Source organism: Opisthorchis viverrini, assembly GCF_000715545.1.
Source record: "Opisthorchis viverrini unplaced genomic scaffold opera_v5_362, whole genome shotgun sequence".
Classification (NCBI taxonomy): domain Eukaryota; kingdom Metazoa; phylum Platyhelminthes; class Trematoda; order Opisthorchiida; family Opisthorchiidae; genus Opisthorchis; species Opisthorchis viverrini.
In genome coordinates, this window is record NW_008752013.1 from 414,907 (window position 1) to 436,526 (window position 21,620).

At 47.6% G+C, this 21,620-nt stretch overlaps 1 protein-coding gene across 1 annotated transcript in view; it reads left to right on the forward strand.

The window, feature by feature from the left end:
* Positions 1-6,378: 6,378 nt before the first annotated feature.
* T265_10332 (hypothetical protein) overlaps positions 6,379-21,620 on the forward strand; it is a gene marked incomplete at both ends in the record, with an annotated part of 72,844 nt that continues 57,602 nt past the window's right edge. Inside the window, 4 exons of the mRNA XM_009176668.1 lie at positions 6,379-7,164; positions 9,453-9,830; positions 14,040-15,111; positions 19,353-19,611. Of these exons, the coding sequence (XP_009174932.1) occupies positions 6,559-7,164; positions 9,453-9,830; positions 14,040-15,111; positions 19,353-19,611 (2,315 nt within the window). The remainder of the gene's footprint in view (positions 7,165-9,452; positions 9,831-14,039; positions 15,112-19,352; positions 19,612-21,620) is intronic.

Consider the following 21,620-nt stretch of genomic DNA (forward strand, 5'->3'; position numbering starts at 1 on the left):
CTGACATCGGTTGGTAGTCATATCAACTAGTGTCTCCAACCAGGCACAGTGAGGATCACGCGGTCCGCATCCTGGAAGGCGAGTAGCACCGACAGCACCCAAGCGTTTCGTGATCTACTTTATACTCTGCCGAGTCAAGGGTTGACCCCCTCGGTTTACGCCACTCTGAATTGGGCATGGAAAACAGCACTCTCTTCGGCAGACGATGGTTCGGCGTATGCAACACGTCCTAACCAACGCAGCCTCTGGTGCTAGACACATTCTTCAATGGAAGTACCCGTTACACAACCGAAAACGCGCTTTCTAACTTCCTGGTTACGGATTTGCCGACACCAACCCACGCGGGCTATGGTCCTGGGACATCGATTGTCAAACACCTGTAGACGTCTCATTTCCGCTGCTCAGGCAGGCCAAGTGTCAGCCATACAACAGAACAGCCCTAACTGTATCTTGACACACACTTCCCTTGAGATTCAGGGATATGCTGTTTTTCGCCATAGGTGTCTCAAATTAGCAAATGTGACCCGAGCCTTGCAGATTCGTACATTGACCTCATGTGTCACACTACAATCGGAACTAATACAACTCCCATGATACATAAACGCCCATAGTTTCGAGTGCCTCCGCTGGTTTGTAAGTGGCGTGCTTAGTAACTATGTCCAGGAACATGACCTTACATTTTGTGGGTGCAAATTGCATACCAAAAGATAAGATGGCATTGGTCAGTTCAACCGAAGGTACCTGTGCCTTCCCCTCCTCAGAGACGAGAACGATGTCGTCTGCGTATTACAGATCGACAAGGTTTTTGTCACAGAATATTTGAACACCTGGTTTTGCAGGCTTTCCAGCGTTCGTCTTATTATCTCACGATCGATCATGAAATGAAGTGAAAATTGAGAGAATGGGCACCCATGACGGACACCACTTTGTGTATGGAAGCTTTTGGACAGTTCACCGTATACTTGATGAGCAAGCTTTTCAAGGGAATAGACCGATCAACCGACTCGAATGCGCCTTGGAAATCCAGGAATACTAAAATCGTGGGTCGTTTTTATGTATGGCATTGTTCTAGTACCTGACGAAGTGTGAAGATTTGGTCAACGCAACCCCTACTAGGCCGGAATCCCGCCTGCTGCTCTCGAGCCAGTGTTTCTCGAGCCACTATAGGGTGACGAAGCACAAGTGACCCCAGCGGCCTCGTTACAACCGGGGTTAAGCTGACACCACGCTCACTAAAAGCCTCTTTTTGAAGGTGAGCGCTGTTGCAGACTCTTTCTAGTTTTCGGGGACGGTTTCCTTTTCCAAAATACGGGCAAACAGATCAGACAAACACTGACTGGGGATTTCACTCCAGTCTTTGAACAAAACGAGAGTGAGATTGTCCGGACGATAATCTCGGCGGCGCTTGAGAAAACATATTCAATCACAGACCTCCGAGGCCCTGTGAAGTTCCGCGTTAACCGTCCAGAGTTCTACGTCAACTGTCGCGCTTTATCCGCTGAGCAACCTCGCCCTCTCGAAATGCTTTTAAGACCAAAGATTTTGGTGCTGCTTAAAAGACACCTGCTGTGTTCTGTCAGGAGTCAGACAATTATGGCATACTTTCCGCGTCCTCGGCCAGGTTGGCCCTCTACAGCCAAATACCGAAAATCTCTATCTGTGACACTTTTGATGTCTCGCTGCAATGCCACCCGGAGGAAGTGCAGGGTCTGGGACACTGCCAAGTTGCCCAAGCCTAGACAAGTGCAGGTGAGATGCAGGGGTCGGATTAGTACCACGTGTCTTCCTGTCAGTAAATTCGCGCTCTAACCACTTAGCCATATTGCCTCATCCAGACTCCCTTATTGGGGCTCGCCAACCTGAGATTATCATTCGCCCTTCTTCCACTGGCTCCTTCCCACATTTCACTCGCGCCTTTGTGACTCATTCTACTGTCAATCGAATAACCGTTGCTTCGCGTGTAAGTCTCTGTCCAATAAAAAAATAAATCAAAATAAGCTCTTATCAACTTCAGGGGATCTGTTCAACATTTTTGCTTTCAACTTCCGTACTCTGTGTCGAATTGGACAACAGATAGCTCGTGGTGAGTCCTTGTTCTCTCCATCAGTGTAGGTTGTGTCTCCGAACCACTCATACAAGACCCCAGTTTGGTCATACGTCTCAAACTGCTCAGGACGAACCCAGATTCCTCCCACTTTACTCTTCGGATGTCTGGTAGTCCTGATGCAACCACTCGTGGTATCTGCGGCATGGCTATCTTACTTATCTGGGGAGCTGAATACGTCTTACTTAACTGGATTCCAGTAAACTGTTCTGCTGACCGATCCAATCAAGATCATTGTATATCGACGTGGTAAGCCGCGCTTGTTTGTTGAGCCGGTGTACTTCCTGATGGATGGCATCTCTAAGGGTGGAAAAGGCACCTATCAAACTTTTTCTCATTTGCTGAGGTCAGCAAGGAGTACAGACATGATTTTGGGAGGCGGTATGAGTGGCCATTTCGGCCGAATAAGTCCTGAGGAAGTGCCGATTCAGGGTTGAGGCTCACCGCACGGATAATCGGGGATGACTTCCTGTTTCTGACCAGCTCAAGCCTTCTCCTAAAGAGCTCACACCGTGTGACTTGCAGGCCATATTTGACCATGTGACAATCAGCTACCGGTGGAGAGCTTTGTCGTTAATTTTGGAGTACTCCACTTGACTTTGATCATGTCATTGTGCGGGCACACATACCTATCCGCTTTCACTCTGGAACACGTCGGTTGGTACAGTTCAACCGCAGTGTCCCCGTAGCTCAGCCGTATCAAGTTGAGTTGGCTGAGGTGCTCTCAGAACTCGGTGGAGACGCTGGTGGTTTGAATGGTGATTGGAGAAAGTTGGATGCAACCATGCTCACAGGCTTAAAACCTGTACCCGAAGCCGCTCGCACTCCCCCAACGAACACTAGATCTCGTCACGATCAGCAGCTCTGATTGAAGCCAGGATTCTACCGGCAACAAACGTCTTTGATGACGCGCGCAGATCCCCAAAGCATCGAATAACGAAAAGCATAAGTTTTGACAGATCGCAAAAAAACAGTCGCACTCTGTTTCAGCTCATCCGGCTAACAGGCCCGAAGAGAGGGGTGTAAGTGAAGTGACCTACAAAAAGGGTGCCACTCCAGTCCATTCGCAGGAATGTAGTTTTGAAAAGTGGAATAAAAACTTTGAAGAATAGTTCATCTTGGCGCTGTCAACTCCCCCTCTGGAAGGAATAACCGAACCCGTCCGCTGTGGACGACGGAAATCCAGCGCGCAATCTCATCGCTTCAGCTCAACAAGCCAGCCGGACCAGGTGGCTTGCATTCCACACTCTTCAAAGGTGGCCAGTTAGTCGTGACTAACTTGACGGCCTTGGATGTCATCGAGATCGCTATCCATGATTGATGTCAGGAAATCCATGCCATCCATACCATAACGAGTACGACGGCGCACACAAATCCCTCAAACGCCAAATAGTGAAGAGCCTAAGGGAATACTGAGAGCTCTTGTGGACATCCTAGTCTCGGAAGATGGAGGAGGCTTTTGCTACCGGAAACAGCTGTGCTCAACTGATAAGATCGACTGGCCCTAGAAAACCGGTGGTCAGTGAAGCGATAAGCGAAAAGGCGGTCCATTAATTCACTCGCAGAACATCGACTGGAATGAAGAACCGAACATTTCGAAGAACGGTTCAGCTGGCCTCCTGCACGACATCATGTGGATATAGTGCATACGGGTGAATGGAATGTAAACCTTAATGGCCCTTATGTGGTCCTTATGGTCCTTATGGTCCTTAATGTAAACCTTAATGGTCCGTGGGAAGAAGAAACAAGGTACGCAATATCCGTACCGAAATGTGAGAAGACACCGGGACCATACGGTCTGTATCCAACCTTGTTCAAAGAAGTCGGAGAATCCTTGGTACCTTATCTGATGGGGCATATCTACAGTTATTCCTACCTTCAAAACGGTTATGCGGATTCTGGATGAAAGCGCTTTGGTGAAATCACCTGGTAACTGTGGCATCGAAGGTTGAGTGAACACGGGGGGAGACAGATCCGCGAAAATCAATCTGGTTTACGTCCTACGAGAGGATGTATCAATCATAATTTCACTTTTTGACAGATTCCGGAACAGTGCCACCTTCCATTAACCACGTGACAGCTTATCCGCCAATGTTGCAATGCAGTCCATATTATTATACGTTTTACAAACCTGGCGGCTGCGCACCGATGACGCCTGAAGGCTTTCATTGTTTGACGATTGATGTCTTCGGAACATGCCTGAAGGCTTTCAGTGTCTGACGATTGATGTCTTCGGAACATTGCCCGAGTCTAGTGGGAACACCGAATCGGTAATGCTGAAGCGCGCCGAATGGCTTCCGGAGGAAATAACTCACCCACGATAGATGAACTGATCACACTCCATAGATTGCGTTGGCTTGGCCACGTGCTGCATGCGCCAGTCGACGGACTTCATCGAAGGGTTCTTTTTAGAACCACGCTAAGGGTAGACACAAGCTAGCGGAGGTCAATTAATTACTCGGCAGCGAAATGTGAAAGCAGCAAACCACCAAGCTTATCTGCCCTGGGCATTGCCGTCCTCTTGTCTGACGCACAGAAGGTCCTCAGTTCGGGCCTGGGGGGACCCATCGACTTTCTGTATTCATATTGGAGTTCCGAAGAGATGCAAATTAATTGGTTGTTCTTAAAGCTAATCTCGTCATTACGGCAGTGAAGCATCAGTGTCAGCACTGATGTTGCTGTCTTTGAAGATGACGATGATGATGATAGAGGGGGACCCCGAGACGGGACACATCAATGGTTAGGACAGATATAGCCCATTTGCGCCATCAATGGCGCTTCTGCATCCGAACTGTTGCCTTCAGTGCATAGCTCCCTTTCCAGCCCCCCTACTTATAGGTCCGCTGATAATCCTGTATTTACGCACCAATTTATCAGCTTTAGCCTCCAATGCACAGCTACATACCCCACATCCTCAAATTATCGGTGAATGAAACTGTGGCGGATATGACCACTGTACGATAAGTGCGCGGTCCTCACAGCTGAAAATGATTATGATGAACATGACTGCCTCACGGAAAAAGAAAAAAATTCCAACGGAATGGCGCACCTCGACGTTGATTCTCATATTCAAAAAGGGTGCAAGAGAATTGTGCGAATCATCACCATCACTGACAGCATGACATCAGTGTTCAACACCGATGCTTTACTGCCGTAACTGAATTGTGCGAAAGTCAGTCTAGTGGCTATAGATTTTAAATTGTTCTCTGGTGTTGTCCTGCGTAGGTTGATCCGTCAATGGGAGAGTCAGTTTCGTGAGAATCAAGCTGGATTTCGCCGTGGCTGGGTTCGCATCGATCGTGTCTTCACCTTGCGACAGGTGTTGCACCGCGCCACTCCCTCCGACGACCAGCATTGATAGTTTTTCTCGGTCTGAAGTCGGCCTTTGACTCCGTTGTTCACCAGAATGTGTGGCAGTTTCTAGTGTTGAAGGATGTCCCGCCTAAATTTGATCTCTTATAAAGGCTTTTTGCACATCTATCGTGGACTGCCTACAGCTAATTCTCTCCTGAGTGCATGGAGGGGACATCGAATATCTGTCATCCTCACTCCAACCAGGGCCATGAAGCGTTTTGGGATCTACTTTGAATTGGGTTCTTGTTTTACTATTGGGTTTCGTCGGTTCGAGTGAGGACTCCTTTGCAGTCCATTTTTGTCACTTTCTTTGTCGATCACACGATTGAGTTTTCTCAAGCCACCTTAAACAGTGCGACCTGTTGCCGTCAATATCAATAGTGTTTTCTTCTCTCCAGCCTCTCTCATTGCCTCCCTACTTTTGGTTATAAAGAGATCCACTACTCTTTCTTTTCATTCTTATCTTTACAATGTCTCCCCCAAAAAAGCCATCGTTCAATGCTGTTTAGGACTGTTTTACGTCCCTCCTGGTGTTGTCAGTGATAATGACGATAATGGTGACAGCGCAGTCAGTGATAATGACGATAATGGTGACAGCGCTCTACTTTAATGGAACTAAGAGGAATTCTTCATGCGGTTAGCGTACGGTCGGCAGTAACTTTGTGATGTCATTCCACCCCGAATTATTTGGCGGCCAGTGGTTTTAAGAGGCTAGATTACGACACGTACACGTAACATAAAGCTGAAGTGAGGCACCGTTAGACTGCTAAATGGACTTCCGTGGATTGCGGGTGGTCAACCGAAAGCGGTTGCTCACAATTAACCAGTTTGGAGCGGGCCAGTGTGCTCAGCTAAGCATATTGTCCCTTTTCTTGCCCAATTACTACCGTTTGCCTACGTTTGCTCTCTTTCCAGGTGTGAATAAGACCAACCGAACGCCTCTTCGTTCGACTCTCAAAAACTGAATTTAGTGCCGCCCGTTCACCGAACCACAGTTTTCGATCCAACCTGATCTTATGCTGTGCACCAGTGTTTAATTTATTACTCTCGTCAATGCGAATTCAATTAGAACGCTCTCCACGCGCTTGTGACAAATCGCTATGCCAAACGTCTCTGATCTGAAAGTCCGACCGGCTTCGCCCACTCAAAACACTACGGAAATCCCGAGAACCACAACAAAACCGACCTCTCCTCTTTCGCCATCCATCAGCTCACACAAGTCACCCCACGGCACAGATCCTCACCACATTGATCCTGCACGTCAGCCACAACTTGGTATTTCATTTCATGCCTTGAACATGTTTCTTGTGAAAGCCATCGAACGGATTGCCGCCGAACGAGAAACGAAAAAGTCACAAAACACTGCACTCCGTAAGGCATGCGAGGAGGCATTGCAACTGCTGCGACAGCAGCATGAGGACCACGTCAAGTCAAACAGCGAGGCGAACCAAACCCCTCCTACTGACCACATCAGCGATCATCTCCCACCACTGCGTTCTGAGACCGGCATGCTTTTGTCAGATGAGAAGCTTTTGCGCCCGTTCCAGTTGGCCTGTTCTTTAAAGTCTGCCAAAATAGTAACCACAGCCATAGATTCTTTACAAAAACTGATTGCCTATGGTCACGTGCCCAACGAAGCGATGGGATCGACGGGGAAAGTGCGGATTATTGAACAAATCGTCACCACCATTTGCTCATGCTTTCAGGTTAGTATTTTATTATTCATCTCCCTGTTTGCTCCTGTTGTGGTTACATCATTTCCACTCCATAAATTTGAGCGTGAGATAGTTCAGTTAAAGGTACGGACTTACTGACCCAAAGGTCTGTTTTCCAGACCCGACCCCGGCAACTCAACTGCTCCTGTCCGGACTTGGGAAACCTGGTAGTATCCCAGCCTTAGCCATCCTTCGGGTGGCATGGCTGATAGGCACAGTTGGGTGCTTATTTTCATCAATAATTGGGTCGGATTAGGCGGATGGTTGGTAGACGAAGTATCGGTTCCAGCACCATGTCTTCCTGGAAGCATGTAATCGAATAGATGTAGTTTATATCGATGTATTGATCAGTGTCCCAGTGTATTGGTTGGATTCTTGTGTTTGCTTGCATGTATCAAAAGATTAGCGACCACCCTGGTTATTTTTTTCATTTTACCAAGTGCCCAATCATTGTGTTGCAGAACCATTCAGTTAACGGCGAAAGCTGATGTTCTTCTGTTTTGGCATAGCAAAGCCATACAGACCAGACACACAGACACCTGTTGTAGGGTTGACCACTAATCAGCCACTGTTGTCGATTTTCATACGACTGCAACCGTTTCGGTCTCTTTAAGACCTTAAGGGCAAGATGGCTCAGTGTTTATAGCCCGAATTTTTGACAGGAAGGTCCGTGGTTCGAACCCGACCTGTGCCTCTTGCATTCCCCTGTCTAGGCTTGGGCAGCCCTGACAGTATCTCAGCTCTTGTGCTTCCTTCGGCTGGCATGGAGGTTGGGCACCGAAAGGGTGCTACAACTGAAGGAACGAACGAATAAGACCTTTAGAAACAAATCATTCAGCTGTAACATCCTTTCGATGCCTAATTGCCATGTCACCCGAGGAAGTGCGAGGGCTGGGATACTGTCAGGTTGATAAAGCCTAGGTAGGAGCACTTGATATGCGGAGTTTGGGTGCTAACCGCGAACCTTTCGGCCAGTAAGTACGCACCTTATCCATTGAATTATCTCGAGCTGAGAAGGTCGTCCACAATACAGCGACATTCCTCCGGAGAACGAATGAAATTTTCACCTGTGCTTCCGAAAGTCGCCCTAACTGCTTTTGTTACTGGCCCTCGATTACACCCAGTTGTTCACTTATTCTTATATCTCCACGCACAGAGCCATGGAAAGCACGTGCTTTGCTGTTGTTGTTCAGTAAACAAATCGAGAGGGAGAGAGTAAATAACAGGTTTTACAGATACCAAAACATTCGAAATGTTAAACTTATGAATTCCCGAATGTAGTGGATAGTGTGATGCAATCCTAGTTCAGTGGTTTGACTGCGCAAAGTGGGAGCCGGTTCTAGTGGATTACCACTGCTTTGGATACAGTATGGCCATCCAAGACACGGCATGGAATGCTTTGGTCCCTACTTTGTCCACATGATGATGCATAGACTGCTTTCCAACAGAGGTGCTTCTAAGAGACCTAATCACTCAAGTCGAAACAAATCTTTTGTACATACATCACTCATTCTCAAAGCTGTGACCTTGGCTGATCAGCTGTTACAACAATAATGCCATTGTGTCAATACGAGGATACCGTTTAGCGTGAGGGTCCAGCAGTCCGACTCCTGGGCACAAGAATCTCACAGACCATGGAACTGAAGTTGAGAGACGCTTACACGTGCACATGAGCGCAACAGTGTTATCGAAATGATTTTGTATATGGAAAACCGTACTTCACGTGCAGTTCGTGATCTCAGAAACTTGAATCAAACTGTGTTAGATGTATCATGTTCCTCAGACGGTCGTGAGGCGTCATCCTAATCGGAACTACCTACCTAAGATTGCCTTGAAAAGCGCGTTTCTGTTCGTATCAGTTGATGCGTATTCCAGCCGTGCGCAGAACTGTCACTCAAGTACAGCTGAAGGCTTACAACCCTCAGTAGAAAACAACTTCAAGAGGGGCGTCATCTTGACGCGTTTCGAGGGAGCACGCTCTTCGGGGAGAAGTGACTTTCCATGTATTGGTTTAATCCAGCTTGCAATTCAATTAGACTCATTTCGTGGACGTAATACCAGCTGTTTGCAGACCATCTCCGCTAGTCAACTGCTTATACCCGTAAAACCGTAACTCTTGTATTTTTCACTTGGTGGCGGTGTACTTTGCGCAGGCAATGGTCGACTCGTTAGTTTCTTTTCGCGTTTTACTCTGTTTTCTGGCTTCCATGAATCAAACTATCTTGTCTTGATTTGTCCTAATTTTCCCACCCACCATACGTTTTGTCACGTCACACCAGGGCGTACATACAGATGATGGAATCCAGCTACAAGTGCTCAAAGCTCTTCTGACCGTGATCACCAGTTCTGTGGTGGAAATTCACGAGGCGGACGTGCTTCTGGTTGTCCGTACCTGTTACAACATTTTCATGGCGACCAAAAATCCAGTTAACCAAGCCACTGCCCGAGCTACCTTGACGCAGATTATCAGCATCATATTCTCGCGGATGGAGCAGAACGCATTCGATGCTGTCGTGGCTTTGTCCGGTACGGATGGTCCAGTTGTCAATGATCACGATGATCAACTGCCGACCGATTCCGATCAGGGGACTACCAGCATGGAAGAAACTGTCAAAGAAATATCACCCGTCGTGGATCAAAACTCCGAAGTTAAACCGGTTAGTTGTTTTTGGTTGAGTCTTCTCAAAAGCTACACTACTTGGAAGCGACCTACGCTATCTCCAAAGCATATAATCCATCAACAGTCACATCATCTTGTTTTTCCCTCATTCTAACACACTTTGTTTGTTCTTGCTCAGGCTGTGGAACTACTTAGTCAAACAAATTTCAAAACCAGCAACCAAACCATACCTATTTAGACATGGCAATATTTTTACTCATCTTTATGGACCACTCCTCAGATGACAAGGTAAAAAAAGGTTGTTCACGTGCGGAAACCGCATGGCATAGGTAGTGCTACCAATCCGCCTAGTCGCGTACTTTCGCCACAGCATGTCAGGTGACTTGTTTCTTGTGCGTAAGAGCGCTGATTCTTTTCAGAGGGTGCTACAAGAGAGTACTTTCTCACTTCTGAGTGTTGAACGTGAACAAACGTCCTGTTGGTGTGTAGAGTTGTTTTAGGGGCTACAGGTTGCAAGGAGTGCAGAAGACAGGAGGATGTTCCAGTGACCGCCTGCCCTGCGGAACAAGGAATGAGCCACCGGGGTCTCGAAGCTCTATAGAGATGGGTTTCACAGTTAGAAAACTGAGGCCACCAAGTGGAAGAGGTCAGCTTGAACGGACGCGTTCCGTGGTAGTGATACGGCTTTCGAGCTCGGAGGGAAGAATGATCCACACGACGTGTGAAGCTTTCATCTGAGAAGGCCTTACTCGTGGAGCCAGTGAGCACGTGATCGCCTGATGTGAGTTCTTTGATAGGAGGATAAGTGGCGCCATATCTTGTCCGAATACGAGTTAGTTACACTGTTGATCATCCGCTCATCTCCAAACGGCGAATCGTTCAAGCTGCTAGCCAGGAAGTCTCGATTTCGAATCACCATGGAGATTCGAGAGATGTGCACTGCCGGTGATTCCCAATGAGGATGAAACAGCTGTACGGTACCTCTCGGTTTTTCAGAATAGACGGACGATGCATCATAAAATCTCGATCGGAACATCTCTTCGCCGCCACCGATCGCAGCCGTATAGAAGTTATGGGCGACGTCGAATTCAGCGCGTGTCGAAGAGGAGCGATGCAGCATTAACAGTCGCTTGTAAGCTATTCTCTTCTTTCCAGTCGCACGGAAATACACGTGACTGAACCGTTCTGGTTACAATTGTTTGCTTGATTTGAGGAATCCCGCTCAGCTGTTGCACCCTTTTGGTGCCTAACTGCCGTGCCACCAGAGGGAAGCACAAGGGCTGGGATACAGCCAGGTCGCCCAAGCCTAGACAGGAGGAGTCGAGAGGCGGAGGTCGGGTTCGAACCGCAGACTTCCCGGTCTATCGCGCTCTGATCACGAAATCCCGAGATAAGCTGAATCGAACCAACTTAAGTAACATCCTTCCTTCTCATCCGGGACTGGAGTGTTCATCAACAAGGACAGCAACACACCAGCAGTGGAAAATGGTGCCGCAACCACGCCGCACAAACATGGAAGAAGCCTGAAAAGGAACGTGTGGGTGAGGACTCATGTCCATAGGGAGGCCGTCCAAAGGCAAGGTGTCTACATCTTTTAAAAACCACAGAGGTAAACGCATCTGAGCATGTTGTTGAATCAAGATGCCATCATCATGACTGACCCAGTGTCTTTCACCAATGTCGCTTACGCACAACGATAGATATGCTAAGGAATGACAGCAAGCTCGCCATTGAGATCGACTATGTGGCTTGTCCTGTCGGGTTTCAGGCCACTCACAATGAGAATTCGAAGGATCGTCTCACGAAAAAACTGTCCACGGACAGGAGCTGAACGATTGACCTACACCTCCAGAAGGTTTGCAGGAGAGCTCCGTCGTTGGCCCAGGTGATGTTACAATCATCAGAAAAAACAAGGAGCATAGGAGCAAACGTCATGAGAGAGTGTCATCATCATCATCATCGTTTTCAGCTGTAAAAACCGCGTACTTGTCGTACAGTGATTGTAGCTGCCACAGTTTCGTTCACCGATGATTTGGGGAGGTGAGGTAGGTAGCTGCGCATTGTAGGCGGGAGCTAATAAATTAGTGCGTAACTACAGCACTGCAGGTGGGATTGGGAAGGGAGCTATGCAGTGAAGGCAATAGCTTGGATGCATGGGCGCCATTAAGGGTGCGACAGGGCCATGTCTGATAATGTCTCTAGCCACTGATGTGGCCCGTCTCGAAGTCCCCATCCAGGAAGACGGTAATGACCAGCGCAGCTGAGTTTGCTGGTAATGACTTTGATACTTCGCTGCCAAGTCATTGTTTGGCCGCCTCTGGCTGTCTTCCACCCTTCATGTGGTTTCGGGGGAAATAACTCGCCCTCAATAGATGAACCGATGACACTGCACAGGTTGCGTTGGCTTGGCCACGTGCTGCGTATGCCAGTCGACCGACTTCCTCGAAGGGCTCTTTTCGCACAACCACGTGAGGGGTGGAAGAGAGCCAGAGGCGGTCAAACGATGACTTGGCAGCGAAGTATGAAAGCCATTACCAGCAAACTCAGCTGCGCTGGTCACTGCCGTCTTCCTGGATGGGGACCCCGAGACGGTCCACATCAATGGTTAGAGACATTGTCAGATATGGCCCAGTCACACCCTCAATGGCGCTCGTGCATCCAAGCTATTGTCTTCAATACAAAGCTCCTTTTCTACCCCCCCTACTTGACAGCCCACTGACAATGCTGTATTTATGCATCAATTTATCATCTCCCGCCTGCAATGCGCAACTACCTACCCCTCCCCCCAAATCATCGGTGAACGAAACTGCGGCAGCTACAACCACTGTACGACGAGTACGCGGTTATTACAGCTGACAACGATGGTGATGGTGATGATGCCTCAGCTTTTCAGTTAAGAGTAACTACACTTGCAGACAGGAACGAAGCAGTGGTGTCAACACTTTGTGGTCGAATTTTCTGCAGATCTTGGTGGTTTTGTCTGACACGTTTCGTCATCGATCAAGATTGCATGATCCGTATGGTGAAGCGGAACGGAGCTGTGCGTCAGTGGTTGTCAGCACGGATCCTGCTGCATGCTGTAATGACGAATCTTGTGTCAAACGCATGGGTGGTTCCAAACGCTGGCGTCTCGCATGCTAACAACACAGTTGTTTGAACATTTGAAGTTTTTCTTCGCCAACTTGAAACACCCATAGATCAAACCGGTTGAAACATAACAATCCGTCGAAAATCAACACAGCAAAACTCTTGGAAACTGGTTAGAAACGCATCCAAGTTTAATTGGTCACATGAAATTGAAAAGCAAATTTCCGGTCACGAGCAAACTTCAGATGCATATATATGCATATGCGGTGGATAAAATTGTTGTCCCTGTAAAACTGTACAATTGGTAGACAGATGGTTTTTAGTTCACAGCCAACTCAAGTATACATCTTCTGGAAGCGTTTAACGTTTATGTACGGAGGCCAGCCGTCTCTAATAACCGAACATCACATCATTTGGACGGATGTGTCACCTGCAGGACACGGACCAGACGAAGGCAGGCCCCGATTGGTCAGAATGACAGCCAATCCTAGTCGAGCATCTTGGACTCGACGCTTCTCGTCCCCTCACGGACATTCTGGCACGACCTTGTGGAACACTCCGTGACTACCTTATAAATACCGTTGTAATAATTTTCCGTTGTCTCCATAAAGGGTTGTGTAGAGCTACCGTGCCCTTTGATATATCATAGTGGGCAGAGCAGAAAGCCAAGGGACCGATGCAAAGTTGCACTACCGTTTAGCAAGACACAACAGTCTCTGTCTGACAACTGTCGTATTGATGTATTTACAAAACGACAAGTTGTCAGCCGGTAGCTTATTTCTTTAAGTGGTCTTTTCAAGTAGGCTGACGTATCCACTTCACGCCGGGAAGGTTGAATTGAACGGACCCCTCCGGCGAATAACACAAAACCCATAGGTTTTTGGCAACTGGTGGTACGAATCGCAGTAGCCGCATTGAAGACAAAGTGCTCCCGGCTCCCGTTTGAGTTTTGGTTGGAACCTCGAGACAATTTTGCGCTACGCATCCGGCTGAACAGCGTCAGTTGCCGGTCCTCTTCCACGCCGAGTTTAAGTTCACAATCTAATTTCAATTCTACCTAAATTACATAACTTCATGCCACTTGAGAATTTCGTCACCTTGTATTGATTTATTTTGTTAAACGTGTTCCAATAAAACTCGCAATTCTCACTGTTTTCAGAGAACGGATCAAGATGTGGACAGCACACTAAGCGTCGAAAGCGAAACTGATCTCTCTCTGGAAGACGGTGAAAGCGCAGATGCCATAGTGCGCAGCATCTTGGACGAAATCATCGAGCAACCCATACTTGGCTCTAATGATGGGGAAATGACCCAACTGGCGAATGCTGAGCAGCCAACTCCCCCCGCCACTCCTACTGGTGATGAAGCTGCCAGGTCCAAACCAGCAAGTCCTTTACCCAATGGTGTCCTGGCTGATGAAGATGCTGTCAAGGCCGAGTCGATTAACGGAGCTCACCCCGAAGCTGTTGCATTGGCCCATGTAACACAGAAAGACGCTTTCCTCGTCTTTCGTAGCCTCTGTCGCCTGGCTACCAAGGACTTTGGGGGGACTAGGTCGTCGGATGCCAGATCTAATGCGATCCGATCCAAAACACTTTCCTTACAACTCCTACTGAGTGTATTCCAGCAACCGGGACCCTTGTTTCTCAGCAGCGAAATATTTATCACTGCAATCAAACAATATTTGTGTGTGGCACTTATAAAGAATGGTGTCTCTCCCGTGCCGGAAGTATGCGAGCTTTCAGTGACCATTTTTCTGGCGTTGTTGACTCATTTTAAACCACATTTGAAGCGTCAAATCGAGGTGTTTTTAAAAGACGTGTTCCTTGAGATTTTGGAATCTCCCAAGTCTAGTTTCGAGCACAAATGGCTGGTTATCGAAGCTTTGCGGCGTATCTGTGCCGATGCTCAGTGTGTGGTCGACATCTACCTGAACTACGATTGTGATATGAGTATGGCCAATATTTTTGAACGACTAACCACAAGTCTGGCAAAAATAGCCCAAGGTCGATATGCCGGGGAACATGGGAGTTCGGTGGCTCAACGCCAGGCTATTCGTACCAGCGGTCTAGAGTGCTTGGTCCTAATTCTTCGGTGTATGGTTGACTGGTCGCAGGACTTGTACACTAGTCCGGAATCTCAATCATTTCTGGGCGCAGAGCCGTCCGTTACCATGACCGACGCTTCAGAAGTATCGATGCCCAACGGAATGCCGAACGGTCGGACCACAGGTGAGCACTTTTTTCGTCGGCTAACAGATAAATTTACTCCCATTCACCCCAGATAAACCAATTCGGGTGAGAGAGAAGTTTGATTTGTACGCTTTTCTCTAGTTGATTTCCTCACAAACGTTCGCAGACGCATGATGATTTAGTTTTCCATTGTAGCGGGGTTGTTGCTGTGTAGAAAGAGTCCAAAATTGGTCTGGTGTAGTGTCGGTTATCTCAATACTATACATTATATATATATATATATATATATCGTTCAGCTGTAGCATCCTTTCAGTGACTAACTGCCATGCCGCCAGAAGGAAGCCACATAATACCGGCTTCACTACTCTGATATGAAATAAGCGGTAGGGGGGGGGTAGTCGCGATCCGGATGGGGATGTCTCACAAAATATCGGGGAGCGGAAGTAACGCACTCGGTGCATTTTCCCCAACACAGTGTCCATGCAGCTGTCACCTACTGGGAGGTCGGGCGAACGTCTGCTCCTCGGGAATCTTGTTGGCTGGTTGACTCACCACAGTCGGGTGGTGCCTTTCAAAGTTGACCACCGATTCTGTCCGTATACACATAGTGTAACCGTGATACATACATTGAGGCTGTGAGTTATGCATGGTATAGTACTCCCTATAGTAGAAACTCGACAAAAACAAACGGGTTTGATCATGTTAAAGAGGGATAATTGTCGTGTACAGTCACATGGTTACTCCAACGAAACGTATGCTATCCACTTGCCAGATTCGACGAACAGGTTAATCGACGACTGGATCTACTCACGCACTGTCAAGAGGGATGCTGTGTTTCAAAGTCTGTAGTCAGTCAACTTAGGTCTCCATCAAATTGATGCAGTGCTCATTCCTTCAAAGGACGGTTCTCTGATTGCTCTTCGAACAACAGGCATCTTGTCATAAGGACATAGTTGTTCCGATTTCAACCGTACAAGATGGATGCTTGAGCACCCCACGGAACACAACGGATATTACTCTTCCTTTCCGCGACTACTACGTGTCTCAGTATACTTTATGCATTGATTTGTTGAAGAAGTGTAAAACTGGATCGGTTTAATTGTTAGATAGGTGTAGAATTCGTATCCACATCAGTGGGGGGCGAGATGGCCCAAGTGGTTAGAGCGTGAATTTATCGATTGGAAGGTCCGTGGTTCGAACCCGATCTCTGCCTCAACCTCCCCTGTCTAGGCTTGGGCAACCTGGCAGTATCCTAGCCCTCGTGCTTCCCCCGAGTGGCATGGCAGCTGGGTTCAGCTGAACAGTCACCCTCCTATCCTGACTCAAGTATTCTGGTGAGGGCAATCACTCGCCTCGAAGTTTACTCTTATCCGACCTTATGAGTAGTGCATATCCTTGAAGGCGAGGTGAATGTGTTACCACTAGCCAACCGGTGCACGCGAGATGGAGGCGCGTTCTGCACCACATTTCGACCAGCAGTACTCTGCTCCACACCGTGCCAGGTTGCTTTGTCTAGTTGATCATTGTTTTTCCTCAACACAGCTAGATGGAAGATATGAACCACGAGCTGGAAACTCTATTATGTGCAAATGTGTCGGTTGCGACATTGCTACACATACATCTCCTTCATACATGTCTGCTGGTTGTTCCGGATGAACGTCACTGGATGTGAGGGGGGGAGGCAAGACGGACCAAGTGGTTAGAGCGCGAATCTACTGACCCGAAGGTCCGTGGTTCGAACCCGACCTCTGCCTCTCGACTTCCCCTGTCTAGGCTTGGGCAACCTGGCAATATCCCAGTCCTCGTGCAACCTTCGGGTGGCATGGCAGTTAAGCAATGGAAGGGTGCTACAGCTGAACGATTTTTTTCACTCAATGCATTCAAGTTTTAACTTCACATATGAGTGAGAATGCGAATGTGGGTGGTGAGCCCACTCGCCCCCCTCACAGTTTTGAATGCCCACTTTTACTGTGTAGCTATGCTGCTTTAAGCAGGACACAACAGTCCCCACCAAGCCGACGGAGTATGCAGTCCACAGACTTCACTAGGAATTGATGTCAACCTGAATCTCCGGAGAAGGAACTCGGTGCTACCTTCTCTGCCGCCATTCCACGATGACATCGTCATGGAAACGATGAAAGGAAAATTGTTTCCTTTTCGCATAAAACGTACCGTGTAACTCAACTAAAGACACCAGTTAGCACAGAATATCCCATTCTATTTGCCTCATTGTCGCATCGTTTCAATTGTGTCATTTACAGGGAGTTTAGTACCGGGGTGCTTCTTTGAAACCGACCACTTAATTGATATCAACTCAGCATTTTTGTTTACACTACGACGTATTCAGTAACTGGGGCGAGATGGCGCAATGGTTAGAGCGCGGATTTGTTGACTGGAAGGTTCGTGGTTCGAACCCGACCCCTACCTTTCGACTTTCCTTGTCTAGGCTTGGGCAACCTGGCAGTATCTGAGCCCGTGTGCTTCCTCCGGGTGGCAGCTAGGCACCGGAAGGGTGTTACAGCTGAACCATTTAGTAACTAACAATGAAACTTATGGATGTTTCATCGATCGCTTGCTACCGGCCAGCATTTTGTGTCCGGAAGTGTTTGTGACGGTCATGTGACAGTCGATCTAGTTTATGTGGATGGGTGGACTTCACTTAACAGTTTAGTTCGCTTGTACGCTATATGCTTGACCACATTAGCCCTTGTTGTTTTCTGACTGCGCAGACAAAACTGTCGAGCAGTTCAATCATATAAAGAGGGAACAAGGTTTCTTCTCTGAAGACCGTGAATCTTCAGACCCTCAAACCTGATTACTGCTACGGGTAAGTGGTGGTTGGAGATGGCAGATGAGACAATCTAAAAGGCAGCCCCCTTCTTTGAATCAAATCCGCACCACCTAGTACTTGATCACTGATTTGCCAACTCCGTGTTTCTCACCTTATCACCGGCCAACACCTCTCACTGAAAGTCTTCACGACGCGAACCTTTCTCTATGGTCACTACTTTACTGATAACCTGTTCGGATTTTCCGGAGATCAGGCTATACTACCCGATCCCACAGCTTGAAGCTCCGTCGACCTTTTCGTTTGGCTACCAAAATCGTTCAGCGGCGATTGCATTGCTGCCGTGCGCCTCGAAGCTCGGGATACGTCCAAGTTGCTCAAGTTTGGACCGGAGCGATCGAAAAGCCGGGGTTCGACCTCGCAGCATAACTACTGAGTTGCCTTCAGCTCTATCTTCGTGGACCTCGCACCATAACTACTGAGTTGCCTTCAGCTCTATCACATGGGTGCGGTTAACTGTGGAACTTAAATCTCTCTTGAAGACCTTTAGTTATTAACCTACAATCGTTTTTGTCCGTGCATAGGATCGTTGATGTCCCTCAGTACTAGGTAGTATAGATCACAGGTAACATCATCTTTCAACAGCTGGACTTGTGGTCTCATGATCGGCTGTAATGGCTAGCGACTGCCTGACAGAAAATGATATTTTGAACTGATGACTATAGCCAAGGGCGATCAGATCACGAGAACCCACTAGATTGGCAAAGAGAGGTCTATTACGTGACCAAATTGCTAAAAGTTTCGGAACGTTGGTCTGCATCTTTTGGGAATTTCAGAATAACCCTTTAAAAATCTCCATGCAATCATTTGGGTCAAGAGTCGGACGTTACTGAAGTATCCTACTCAGCCCCTTCTCTCTAGAATTCGTCGTCCTCACGTCCTACCAACATATATTTCGGTACGGTGTGTTGATCAAATGGCAATATATGGTTACCTCAGTGGACTCCTTCCCACACTCTTCACATCCAAGCGTCTCAGACCTTTTGGATATGCAACGTGCCATGTGAATCCACCATCCTCAATTAAATTCCCGGATTGCCGTTTCATTCATATGCACATGTCTCGATTGTTTGAGACACCTTGAACCCGAAACCGTTCATATGAGGAGTTGAGGCTGTGTACTGTTCAGACTGATGTGCACAGCGCCAATCGGTCAGCTGACAGGTCTGGTGATCGGCTGTTGACCGCGATGTCGAGTGAAGGTGTAGTTTTTCTCGCTGTCTATCTGACCTGTCACAGGGTCAGAATCTTTGGAACGTCACGAAGCAACATATGCGATCTGAGTTGAACCAGTTTGGGCTGGCCGCCCACAGGGGTTAGGACAAGCGTTTAGTCGAACTCCGTTTTTCAAGCTTATCCACGTGATCGACGAATGTTCTGCGCGTCGACTACCTCATCCATTAATTTGTATCTCCTTGTGTATTCACCCCAGGCACAGTCGGACACCAGAAGGCAATTGATGACCCGGAAGACTTTGAATCCCGAAAAGCTCAGAAAGAGATTTATGAGACTGGAATTCAGTTGTTCAATCAGGGACGAATGATTCGAGGGCTAAAGCTGCTGCAACAACACGGTCTGATCAGCGATACCGTGGAATCGGTGGCAGAGTTCTTGAAGACAGAAGAACGTCTTGTCAAGGCTCGGATTGGTGATTTCCTCGGCGAAAATGACCCCTACAATCTTCATGTGATGTACGCTTACGTGGATCAATTTGATTTTGCGGATAAGGAATTCCTGCCGTCAATGAGGCAAGTTTTTTGGTCGCTACTTCGTCAGAATACCGATTGTTGATCTTTCGGCCGAGCTTGTTAACAACTGCCCAGCTCGGTAAACAAGTTACTGATGAATAGGTTTCGTGGTTGCCCTTTTTTACAAGTAAACGTTTGCTCATCACTCTGTCCTTGTTCATAGCATAAGCGACATACACATCTCGTCTGTAGCCTCTGGAACCCATTACTCCTCTTCAAACCTCCAGAAAACTGACTTTTTCAAAAATGACTTTTAAAAATTCCAGGATCCCGTTTTTTTCTCCAATAGCTGAGAATCCCACGGTCGCGTCGAGAGGTGTCTTTTTTGACAGACAATCCACATAACTGAGCTAGACAGATAGAATGAGCCCGATGGGATCCACACCTGGAACTTGGCCACACCGACCGAAGAGGGTGTCATAGCGGTGCGTTGGTCGAAGTGCAGCGTCCTGTGAAACGGTACTCGTGTTTTCACGATAGGCAACCGTCAGTCTCTTTGCTTCAGTTATTCCATTTCTCTACTAGCAACGGATTTGCGTAAACTGATCCACTTTTTTCCACTTTCACTGTGCGACACGAGGAGGATGAGACATTTTGGCTCACCTCTCCGCGATTTCTAATTCCATCGATTCATCAACTAATGGCATACGCACTACAAACGGCTTCTCTACCACCGATATCTGCACAGTCAGCTTGTGAACGTGCCGATCGATAGGTGCACATCGTCCTCACTGGTGACAATCAATAAAAGCTTTCATCTTTTCAGTTGACGTGCTTAGTTTTCTCAGCCGCGAGCAGCAGGTTAGTGGATATGTCAAGATTAACGTTTGATTGAATTCCTTTGCAAAAACTTGCGTACGGAAAAGCATCCTTTATGCCGTAAAAAATGCCGCAGATGGCACTGAGACAAACAGGCGGATCACCAAGTGTGGTTGGACTCTTTGAAGGCACACAAATCCTTTGAGATAAACTGAGAGATCTGCTGTTTGAGCTTCGTTCTACGTGTTGTGACTTGAATGAGTTGTCTCGGAAAAAAGTTGATCAGTCGACTAAGAGAAGATACTGTGATCGTAGCGGAAAACCTAGACGCTTGCGGTATTTGCCAGTTTTACTGGTTTGTGTAGTATCGTAATAGTCCAGTATCCTGCTAAGGAACACTGTATGGGCCAGATCTTCTCCCGATTCTGTACAGTTGCGGAATACACTGTTCCAAACACCTTGCTTTCAATCTCCATCGCCAACGCTGACGATCCGTTTATCCGCTCTGTTGAGTAATTAATTCGTCTGTATAGTCGCCAAGTGGAAACGGTTCTTGCAATAGCCAGATGCTGAGTGTATGTGATCTCACTCCTGGTGTCCGTGGCGTCTGCAGGATGGAACCAAAAAGACCCACCATCATCGAAAGTGTTCAACATTGATGAGGCGAGATGGACCAGTGGTCAAAACGCGAATTTACTAACCGTGGTTCGAACCCGTCCACTGCTTTTTGACTTCCCCTGCAACCTGGTAGTGTCTCAGCCGTCGTGCTTCCTTCGGATGGCATGGCACTCAGGTACCGAAATGATTTATTTGAAAGTCTTATTGTGAACTAAAGAATAAAAATAGACGGGGAAGGGACTTAGTGCTAGCTTAGTGCAATCATTCTAGGGTGTCTACATCTCCAGATGCTCATTCAGGCAATCCAAATAGAAACTCTCAACAAGAACGCCATTGACATCGATTAGCAGCCATATCTTGGAGCGTCTCTGATCAGACGTAGTGAGGATCACGAGGTCCCCATCCCGAAAGGCACCAGAAAGAGTACTCATCGATACGTCCAAGAAACATTTTCGGTCCGAATCAGTATGATTCAGTGCTGTTTTCCTCTTACAAAGTAGGAAGTCGATACTTGATTGGTCCGTGTGTAGCATACATCTATGCTGTTCAAATTATATCCATATATATATATATAT